Genomic DNA, 11,347 nt, shown 5'->3' with positions numbered 1-11,347 from the left:
GGGAAAGGGGAAATTAATGTGGGGAGCATCTGTGCCCAAGTCTCTGTGTCACTGTGCTGGAGCAGGGGATGATCTTTCTCCTGCTGGGAGCTCCACAGTAGATGCTGACAGCCATTTCAATGCATTTCCCTTTCCATTTTCAAGACGGATTGTAAAATAAGTGGAGAGTGCACATCAGTGTCACTGGAACATTTTTCCTCTTCTCCTGCATCAGTTATGCAATCAAAAAGCGGTTTTTGATGGAAGTAAACATCCTGGCATCCTTTTTCAGGCAATTGGCTTTTCCTTGCTTCTTTTGATGTCTGGATGATAAAGCTCTTAGCAAAAATCATCTGCATCAGACTGTGACATCAGTGGATAAATCAGACAAGAAGAGCTTGGTGGCTGCAAAAAGAAAACGCCGTGATTCAAAACAGAACTGGTAATCAGTAGTGATAAAATGGAAGTAATCCACCAATATTATGGGCTGCTCCTTTTTAACACTTCTCTTGCAATTGGTTTGTCTGATTTCTTCTGAGATAGCGGGTGTAAACAGAGATCAGAGGAACATAAGCTGGAGTTAGTAGATACATTTTACCCCCAGAATGCAAATCTCTTTTCTGTCTCTCCTTTTCAGAGGGCAGATGTGGCTGTGGCACCATTAACCATCACTCTGGTTCGAGAAGAAGTTATAGACTTTTCCAAACCGTTCATGAGCTTAGGTATCTCTATCATGATAAAAAAACCTCAGAAGTCCAAACCGGGAGTTTTTTCCTTTCTGGATCCTTTGGCTTATGAGATATGGATGTGCATTGTTTTTGCCTACATTGGAGTCAGCGTTGTCCTCTTCCTGGTGAGTCGCTTTAGCCCTTACGAGTGGCACACTGAGGAATTTGAGGAAGGACGGGACCAGCCAGCCAACGACCAGACGAACGAGTTTGGGATATTCAACAGTCTCTGGTTCTCCCTGGGAGCTTTCATGCAGCAAGGATGTGATATTTCTCCAAGGTGGGTTGCCTTCCCTAATGAACTTTCTTCCAGTTCGTGTGGTTTAATCTTGCTGCATGCTTTGGGGCTGAGCAGGTTCTTCTTTGAGGGAATTTACAGAAGTGCAAACAAGATTTTCTAACGCAACCCAATTGCAATCAATTTTTATCAGTCATTTATTTTGTTGCTGTTAGAAACAAGATCTTTCTAGCATTGTAGGGAAGCTATAAAATTCCAGTAAAGTAGGGAGAAATAATGCAATAGGTGCCCAGTGAAAGGTTATCTGGTTTGTGCCAAAGATTATGGAGCACATTGAGTGATTTAAGTATTATTGGCCTTTCAAAAGGTCAGAGAAGTACTGAGTTTTCCTTCTGGTTCCCATTTCAGTCAATAGTTCATCAGGACCCAAGGTCCAAAGGGTTTTCTAAAGGTACTTTTGGTGGAGACATTTACTCTCTATATAAATTAATGACTCATGTGATTACTTTTAGATAATCTTTTCTGGAAAAGCTGGTACAATATAAGGTGGCTTGAAAACTGCATGAAATGCAGACCGTGTAAATCTGTGAGAGACACAAGTAGACACTTATTTGTAAATAATGTCTGGGAATACCTCCTTCATTTTTGAAAGCTGTATTGCCACAAGTCTCATGACAGAGATTTTGCCTGCTGCAGGAGCCCATGATACACATATCTTCTCAATGCCTTGTTCATACAAAAGCAATCAGAAAGAAAAAAGACAAATAGCTGTAACTGTGTCTTTGATAGATTTTCTCATTTATTTGCACATGTCGTATGTCCAGTGAGCAATGTCTGCAATAGCTGAGGAATCTTACTTGTGGTATGTGTATATTCACATGGGGCAGGACCGGAGCTGAGCCAGAAATAAGGTTTTTGACACCTCCAATGTTTTGTGTCCAGGACAGATGCACTCAGGGTTTGTTAGGCTGAAAAAGGGTTAACAAGCTGTGGCTTGGGATGTGGATCATATGTGCCCATCACTCCCTAATGGTCTGCTCTGGGTGTTGGTTGAAGGGAGAGGATGTGGACAGGTCAAGCACCAAAGCTGCTGGGTGCTGCAGAACGCTGCTGTTGTTCACTCTCTCCACAGCTCTGAGAGGCACACTCGTCTCACCTTAGGCTAAACGCATTTTCGGCCAGGTTTGACTTAAACCAGAGGTACTACCAGTCACAAGAATGAATTTACAGGCAGTATATGCCTTTTCTGCATTTACATGCCAAGGTGACATCTGAAGTGATGCTCTGATAAAAACGGACAGCAAAATGGCCTTTTGTTTTCTTTTTTCCCCATCCTTCCCTTTTGGGTTTTGTCTCCCTTCTCTTCAAGGGGAGCTTCAGCAGAGACACGTGTCTTGTGGAGGCAGAAGGTAATTTCCCAGTACATGCTGGGATGGCATCAAAGCTCAGGGGGCCAAGAGGAGACACAACTCCATCGGCAAGCAGAGATAACTCAGCACAGCTCCCCTGGGATGGTGGGGTGAGGCCGGGCTTCAGCTCAATGGCTATCGGATGCCTATTTGTCCAAATAGTAATGAGCTTGGGATAGGAGGGAAATAAGAGCCTGCAGGGCACTTTGATAGTGACAGCTTTTATGAGTATGTTTTATCATCTGATCATTGATTAGTAGGAAGCCAGGCGGAGCATGCAGAAAGTCTTCCCAGCAGAGGGAATTTTAACTTTATTGCTGTCTCATAACACAGCCCCGTGTGTTAGGACCAGGTTATTGTGATTTTCATTCTCATCCTTGTTCTTGTGATCATTATTCTTATTTAGAAAAGAGAATGTCTTCCTCTGGGGACATTTCAATAGCCAGTTTGTGTTTCAAGGAAGAATGCGGAGAGGTGGAAAGCTGAGACTTTGCAGAACAGCAAATTTGGCAACATCTTTAATAAAAAGTGTCGGGGAAAGATCAGTGGTTTTGATTCAAATAACAAGATTTGCTCTAGCTAAACAACATGCTCTGAATCACCATTTCAAAGTGTTGTTGTATTTTGTCTTGAAATGGGAAAGGAGAATGATTCTGTCATTGCTGTTTTAATGCTGTTCATTTGATCATCCTGGTAATGAAAATTACAATTTCATTGAAACCAGTATTTTCCCATGGAGCACAAGAACAATTGCTGACTACAAATATTTGCAAGAAGAGAAAATTTGAAGAACAAAATAAGGGAATTATTGTAACTCCCAGAACTCTGAGTACAGCTCCTTCTGATGGTTGCAAGTGGGGAGGGGGGGGCATTTCTGTGAAATGTGAAAGCAAGGAGGAAGCAGAAGAGTGAGAATTTCTGTAGGAAGTTGTTGTACAGAAAGGCTCTGAGCACGCTCCGTATTTCACACGTATTTTTCACACGAACCTAGTGCAGGATTTCTGTGACACATCACCTAGAAATGAACGCTTGGTAGAATGACATTGTGGGCAGGTGGGGATCTGCTCTATTCCAATATATTTGCTATACGGTTGCTTCTAAACTTATCACTACGATCTCTCAGCATCTCCCCAGTAATGTATTAACCAACTTAAATAGCTTCTGTTATACATCTGTTCTGTCAATCTCTCCCCAGCAGAAAGGAGCAAGTGCAGGGGTGTATTTTGGTTTTGTAGGGGTTTTGGTTTGTTTATTTCAGTTTTGTTTTGGGAAGGAGTATGGGAAATTTGTCTGGTTTGTTGTTTTTTTTTTCCCAGAGCATGTTTGTTTTAAGTGCATATGTCACTGTGTATTTATCATTTTAAAAAGTAAGATCAAAACTGCAGACACATCACTCAGCACAGCGGGTGATGAGGTTTGCAGCAGCTCCTTGTTCTTGTAAATGTGCACTCCTCAGTCTCAGACCTGTCCCCAGGGAACTTCAGTCCCCCACAGAGACAAAAAAATTGCTTTTGAAGGAAAATGGTGTCCTTTTTAAGGACAGACTTGCTAGCCAGAACTTTGATCGGGTTTTTAAGTATGCTGGTCACAACCTAACAAGCACGTTAAAGATACGCTGTGAATCTGATGGCTCAGACAGAGCATAGCTGTGGGTTATGTACCTGTAGCCTCTTCTCTCACGGAGGGATGCTGCTGGGCATGAGGTCAACTGATGTCCTTGAGGCTCTGAAGCCTTCATGTTTGAGCATAGCCAGGGTGAGCATGACAATGGCCAGACAGTAACCAGCTATGGAGAGTCCCAGCCTGTGCTGTGCTGTGCCTTTGGATGCTGCGAAATGAGCATGAGAAAGGAATGCATCCCACCTGAGCCACAAATTAGGTACATAGCTTCAACCAGAGGAGGCTGTGAGCTCTTGGACATTTCCCACTGGGGTGTGCGATCCCCCTTCTGCACCATCACTCACCAGTGGCCCCTCTGGATGTGGTTTGGTCACTACCACATGCACTAATTTGTCCTGGTTGAGGTGAGATAGTCCCTGCTGTTGCCTTCGAAGTCTGTGCTTTCATAGTGCTGGCTGAAACACAGCAGAATGAGAGAGAAGCAACATTTTGGACTTGTGAGTAATGTCATGTACATAATAATGGGTAGAAATCAGCGAAGTCTGAAACGAGCCATAAACCATCGAGCTTTGCAAAGTGCCACCTAAACTTCAGAAAACAGTCATGAAATTGCAAAAGCACTCATTAAATGTGAAATACAGACCTAGGAAGGAGACTTTCAGAGCAGGCATCAAAGGTAATAAATATCCCGCAGCCAATAGCGAGAGCCTACAGCAAGAGAAATGTGAAGTAAATATGACTCACACTGTACCATTTTTCAGAAATGTAATTTGATAAATTGTCTTCAGAGCTTAAAATAACCCCAATGTGTAGCAGCTGTGGAGAGCGGGACCTTGCTAACACCCAGCACATTGCTGCTATTCCTCTCTCAGGGTGGACCCAAGGCCTTTGAGAAGGAGATTGATGGGACGACTGGGAGTCCCAACTTTCTCATCAGCAAACATGGCATCTGCATTTCTCCTCTGCCTCATCATTTCCTACAAAATATATTATTTGGTAGCTGTGAAAAGGATAAGAAAGCAGGGAGCAAAATATATATTTTTGCTGTCATCTTCCCATCTTGATCTTCTATTTTTTGTTATCTCAAAATGCATTGCTTCATATGGTTTGAGCTCAAAAGAAACTTCCTGTATATTGGAGACTATTAAATTTAATCCAGCTACACTTCCTGTGACTCAGAAAACTGATGTTTGACTAAAATTAAATACAGTTGGCTAAAATATGTCTTCCAGAAAGACATTTATTCTTCCTGTGAAGATTCTGTGAGATAGGATATACCATGAGATAGAATATACACAATTTCTCTCAGCTGAGTGATTAGAGGAGTCTTGTCCTCACTGGAGTTTGACAGGATGATAACTATCACAATATCGCCCAATAAATACAGCCATCCTGTGTGTCCTGCCAGGGAAAAATTAAATGGACATCTCCAAAAATAAACCCAGCTTCATGAAGGCTCTCTTTATACTGTGTTGTGAAAACAAAACACATGTATTTTGGATTCAGATCGAAACATACCATGAGCAGACGGGAAATGTACAGTGGTATAATGACACCATAGGGTGTCACATCACAATACCTGAACAGCACAGCTTGAAATTGCTCATTATAATCTGCATGATTGAGAACAGAGCTGGAGATGACCTGGTCAGACTTGAGAGGGGACATTTCGAGAGCATCAGCAAGGACGCAGGAGCAGGAAGAGATTCTGCTGCTGGGAAATGGTTGGGCCATACCTGTGTTGCTTAAAGACTGTGGGTGTTTATTGTGTGCAAGGAGACACGACACAAGATGTGATCCACCCTTCAGCTGGCTTGGGATAAAGAGTTAAATGGGTCTTACCTTGCCTGCAGTGCCGAGCAGTGACCCCTGGCTGGGGGGGACGTGCTGCCTAGGGAGATTTGCTCACAGCAGTGATGAATGAATGCACACCAAGGTGGGAAGGAGAGATATAAATACTGGCTGCTATCCAGTCAATAGGTACGATCTATGATTTATAGGCATCTCGTGGACATCGTTATTTGTTTTTAGTGACATGGAAACGATGCGCTCCTGCTGATCTATATAGTGTGTAGCCGGGCTTGTATTTCATTGCATTGCTATGCAGGCTTTCTGCTACAGTCAATCATGGCAGTTTGTCTGTGAAGTACGGTATTTATTATGTACCTGTAATGAATGCTGAACATTTTCTTCAGCTATTTTTCCCATTTATTTACATTTCTTTTTAGATCAGTTGAAAAAACATTACAGAAGGTTTCAGCCACAGAGCTGGTGGAAATAAGAGCAAAATCGCTTCACAAGTTGTTGAGGTTTTTTTTCCCTAAAGTAGCCTCTAGAGATTTTGAAAAATAGCAGCACTTTTCAACTTCATCAAGATGTTCCTAGTACTGAAAGATCTAAATCAGAAATTGGTAGGGACAAAAATTTTCTTTTTTTTAGTGAGAGGTTCTATTTGAGTTGTTTCAAGGGAATTATTTCTGTTCCGTCTTTTGTTAACTTACATTTGCTGGGTGCTTACTTATTTAGCTAAAAATTTAGAATTAGGGAAATTAGAACCAGCTGCGTTTAGCAATTGAAGGATTTTAATTCCTTCCTGAAATGAAAGCTGAGCCTTGGTGTCTATTTGGCAACTCCTCTTGATTTCAGTAGGTGTCTTCTCTGACGCTCCAAGCATCTGCCTGTCTTTTTGGCCTGATGCACGGTTCTGGTGCCATCCTTGAGTGCCCATTATAACCTTAAATTTTAACTTGTCCCGGAGACTCAATAGAGAGCTGGGCAAGCTCTCCCAAGGCACGAATCCCACAAGTAATAAGAAAAGATTTGTGGGTTTTTTCCTCGCATTGCTTGCACAGGAAGGTCTGGGGGTGATGGAGTGGAGCTGGCTGGCAGGGCTGGGTAAAGCCTCTCTGGGGACATGGGACAGTGTCCTTGCTCCTGCAGACCGGGTTGCTGATCATCAGTTGGATTTACTGTGCAGTCTCGAGGCAAAGGCCATTTTTTTGCAATGAAGAAAGAAGCCATTTGTTGTTTCCTTGGGGAGCACATGCAGCTCATGTGGGGCTGCCCTGGGTGACAAGTCAGCCAAGCCAGGTTGGAAGCAAGATTGGTTGAGCATCCTTACTCCATCCCCAATGTGGGGTGAATCTGGGGTATTTGGAGTCCTGTCCATGGGGACAGAGCTCAGGACCATTTATTTTTGGCAATTTTCTTGAACTGGTGGGCTGAGGTTGGTCTTTAAGAATAAAAATTTTAAAAAAAAATATCAGAATTTAAATGTCTGTAAAAGTTTTATTTCCTTTTAAAAGCATATCACATAATTTTGCAATTATCTCTACCTGGCAGAGTTAATTATGTCCAGGGAGATAAAATTCAGGTCACAGGGTAACAGCAGAACTTGCAAATCACCAGGAATTGATGACCACACTTATTTCTGAAATGCACTTAACCAGGGAAAGTGACTCACCAGAGGAGCAGCTTGACAAATTGCACAATATTTAACTAAACAGTCCCCTTTGGAGCTTGCGCACTTCCATGGCAACCAAAATGTGGCAGCCAGGGGAAAATTTAAATTCTTTTAAAATAGTCATCCTCGCTATCCTCTCTTTCATTTGTAAAAATGCTGAAGGATACAGAGGACTTGGAAAAAGGAAATAACCAACTGAGAGAATATTCTAGGGAAAATGCAATTTCCTCTGTAAAGGAAAAATGAGTCTTTTGAATTTCCACGCTCTACTATCTGAAACTTTCTACATGCTGCAGAGGTAATGAATGTTTCCTCCCTTGATCTGTAAGCCACTTTCTCAGGATGGTTTCCCTATCGGGCACATCTACTCACTCTTCCACAGCTCTGACTTCAGGCCTTGACCATTGAGGTTGCTGCAGGACAGCAAGAAATTTGCTGAGTCTCGCAGTTGAGTGACAGATTTACTAATCGTTCCACCAGCTGTGTTTAGAATAAGAAGTCAAATACTTGATCCGAAAGCAGACTTATTAAGCTAAAAATATATTTGCAGTCTCTTTTTTCAAGACCAAATAAACGTTTCTCATATGTGTGATTGAAAACCAAGTTTAAAATTCCAAGGAGAAAGTGCATCGCCCAGTTTTTAATCTATTGGGAAGGTTTATTAGGGCATCTCTGACATGAAAATGGCCTGTGCTGCTTGTGTTTCTAGTGCTGTGCGCTGGGTTTTATAGGTTTTATAGGGGTGCCTCTGAGATTTGTAGCCTTCTCCGTGACTCCAGCAGGAGACCTTTTGAATCTCTGGGGACTCCCTATTATGCTGTGCTCCAATGCTCTGATTTTCCATCCGTAAGAGAAACACACTTTCTCTTTTCATGTTCTCCCCTCTTGATAACCTGTTATCCCTCAGCAGTTGACTCAGCTGGGGGCTGACATCCTCCAAGCTGCAGTCCGGACCGTGCTTCTTCCAATAGCGGGGTCGATTGCCAAGTGTTTTTGTCGAAGACTAAGGGTTGTGAGGCACTGAATGACCTCCGTCTCCCTGAAATGGTGTCCCCTGCAAGGCCACCTGTCACACATTGCTTTAATGTTGACACTATAGAAAAATAGTGTAGCTAAAATGGGAAGCCCTGAGCATGTTTTCACAGGGAAGCCCTGCTTAAATAACTCTTCCATATGCTGTACATCACTTTTATTAGCACTAAGGTATCATGTGTACACTCTCTGGATACACAGTTGAATGAGCATTGAAGTCCTCAATTCAAATTGTTCTGGCTCACAACACACGTCTGCAGCTGCTCTTTCCTGGTTTAATCCCCAGAGCTGGCCAAAACCTCGTGACCTTCCATGGAAGGCTCAGAGTACTTCTCTTATGCCACTGGAGCTTGCGTTTTATTGTACCTGTCCTGCTTTTGTCCCTGATTTCATCCCACTTACTTGTCCTGGTAACTGGGGAAGCACCATACCCCCTTTCACAAGAAGTTCAAGAATGTGTACACACAGCGAGCAATGTCCATTTTAACACCCCAAAATGGTGAGCAAGCAAAGACAAATCTATTGAAATACAGCAGAGGCACTATGCTGTTCATTGTGAAAGGCTTGACGAGGCTGGGGAATTGGGAAATGCAAAATGGGGGTCATGCTAAGAAGTAGGGGCAAATGCCTTGCAGTGCTTGGGCAGGGTCTGGATTCGCAGGAGGCAGAGCATGGAGTCACAAGTTCTCCGTGATGGTGTCTTGGTCTTCATTCCATTTACACTTGGATTAAAGGAACCAAGTGACAGCTAGGGACCATCTGAGTCATATCATCAAGCAGTAGGAAAGGGCACACAGCTTGCACGTACTCCTTTCTTTAAGCAGTAGCGTACTTTACGGCATTCCACCCAGTAATTCTGATAAATGCCTACCCAGAAGAGTTGTTGCTTACCCTTGGATCCAAAGGCTAAGCAGCAATAATCCAACCATGGTAATCATAATCTACTACTACTTTGATCTTCAGATAAAAGAGCCTATAGAAGTGCAAAAGTGTTATCGTTATTTGGACAACTTCAAAGCATGTTATATGCACTAATGGATTCTCCCAACACTGTCTGATGAGAAGTAATAGGAGGCAAATGTGTAAACAAGGGAGTAGAAAGGAAGAGGGGAGAAGAGAAGTCCTCATGTGGTGAAAGGGAAAAGCAGTAAAAATAAGTAGCTGTGCGCTATGGATAGGTGTGAGATGTGAAGAGGGCTCCATGAGGGCCCAGCTGCAGGAATCAAGCACATGGGATGCTCTCCCATAGGAGGAACTTTCTCTTCTCTCACGTTTCTTGGAGCTCTCAATAAGAAGCAAGATCTCAGGCTGCAGAGTGGCAAGCAAAGGGAGCGGGCAGTTTTCATCTCAGCAGGGTTTCTGAAATGTTCAAAAAAATAAAATAAAAGATCACCAAATAGATCTTGGCAGGTGAAATAAGGGCAGCAGAAACACTGAACAAGTTTTCCCTTCGCTGTTTGGGAGTTTTAATGTTAAAAGACAGGCACTCCTGTGCACATAAAGTTTTCTTAAAAATACTGGCTGGGAAGAAAGACCAGACTCATTCCTCACCACTTCTACAAGGGATGCAATATGCCCTTGTAGAAAAAAGAAATGCTCAAAAATGAAAATAAAGAAAATGTAACCTGTGCAGTCTTGGTGAGGGATCACATTTTAAATTAGAAATGAGAGAGTAAAGGAAGAGAATATTTGGGAATATTGCGCAGAGTGCAAAACTTCCAGTGCAAAAAATGCTCTCCTCCCAGAAAAGGCTTTTCTCTCAGAAAAGGCTTTTCTCTCATCAGATTGGGAAACCTGACAAAAGACAGACAAAAACCAGATTTAAAAAACCCCCCAGGCAAGGCATCCTGGAAGAAGTCTGAGCTAGGTTATTGTAACATTGCCCAGAAGTCTCAGAAATGGAGCTTTAAATTGTGAGCACATGTAAATAGCTAATGAGGATCTTGGAAAAATGAAGAACTGGTAGCATATAATCCAAAATATATTAAATCTTTGGGGAAAAAAGGCTTTTTCATCAAGCGGACTTTGAAGAAGAGGCTGAGGGGAGAGCATATGAAATCCAACAACACAGCAAAGCACATTAGCACAATAGGCTGTTGTTTGAAAAGAAGGATGAGTGCTGTAGAATTTGGGGCCACCTGAGGTTGAGGAAGTTCCTGAGTAATGAATCTCCTGGGGCGCTCCAGCGAGCGCTTCTGACAAAATTTTATGCTTGTCACCTTGCGAGTTTTTCTCAGCAAAGCGAACAAATGTCACCAATGTGAGAAAAATATGCGAAGAGCCTTTTTTACAGTGAAATTTTTTGCTCAAAGGCATGACAGGAGCCTTTTTTTTCTTTTCTCTCATAGCAAAAGCTGGCAAAACTGCAGAAGAGGGATGACTTTGCCTTTCACTAGAGCTGCCGAGCAGCCCTAAGTGACCACGTGTTTCTCAGAAAACCTCTAAACATTCATCCTTTACATGCTTTAACTTGGTCAGCCCTGAATTGCTCAGGCAGTCGGACTAGATGATCATTATCAGTCCCTTCCAACTTAAAATAGTGGAGTCTGGTCTAATCTAAAGTGGTTTGCAACATGCAGAGGCACACTGTGCCTGTACTTAAGAGCATGACAGCGTATTTCTCTGGATCTATCTGTTTTGCTATTCAACCGCACTCGTATTTTTTCATAGGGTTGCATCTCATCCCTCTATCCTAGCCCTTTTGCAATGTGTTTTTTAGCAGTCCTCTGGCAGAGTTGGGTGTATTATCCTGCACTTTTAGGGATACGTGTCTCATCTCAGCAGCCAGTTCTGACCATTCAGAGACAGTGTCTCCCTCAAGTGAAGAAGAAACCTCAGTTCTGCAGTTTTTCTCTGTAGGAGTGGTTTTATACCATGT

The 11,347-nt window shown here is 42.7% G+C and overlaps 1 protein-coding gene across 3 annotated transcripts in view; it reads left to right on the top strand.

The window, feature by feature from the left end:
• The window catches only part of GRIA1 (glutamate receptor, ionotropic, AMPA 1), a 121,668-nt gene that overhangs the window by 86,170 nt on the left and 24,151 nt on the right, over positions 1-11,347 (top strand). For all 3 annotated transcript variants that reach the window (XM_010181808.1, XM_010181807.1, XM_010181809.1), the window contains one exon: positions 617-987. In XM_010181808.1, coding sequence (XP_010180110.1) covers positions 617-987 — 371 coding nt within the window. The remainder of the gene's footprint in view (positions 1-616; positions 988-11,347) is intronic.

Source organism: Mesitornis unicolor, unplaced genomic scaffold (assembly GCF_000695765.1).
Source record: "Mesitornis unicolor isolate BGI_N332 unplaced genomic scaffold, ASM69576v1 scaffold10913, whole genome shotgun sequence".
Taxonomy (NCBI): domain Eukaryota; kingdom Metazoa; phylum Chordata; class Aves; order Mesitornithiformes; family Mesitornithidae; genus Mesitornis; species Mesitornis unicolor.
The sequence above is the reverse complement of the archived record's forward strand: the minus strand, read 5'-3'. Positions and strand labels throughout refer to the sequence as shown.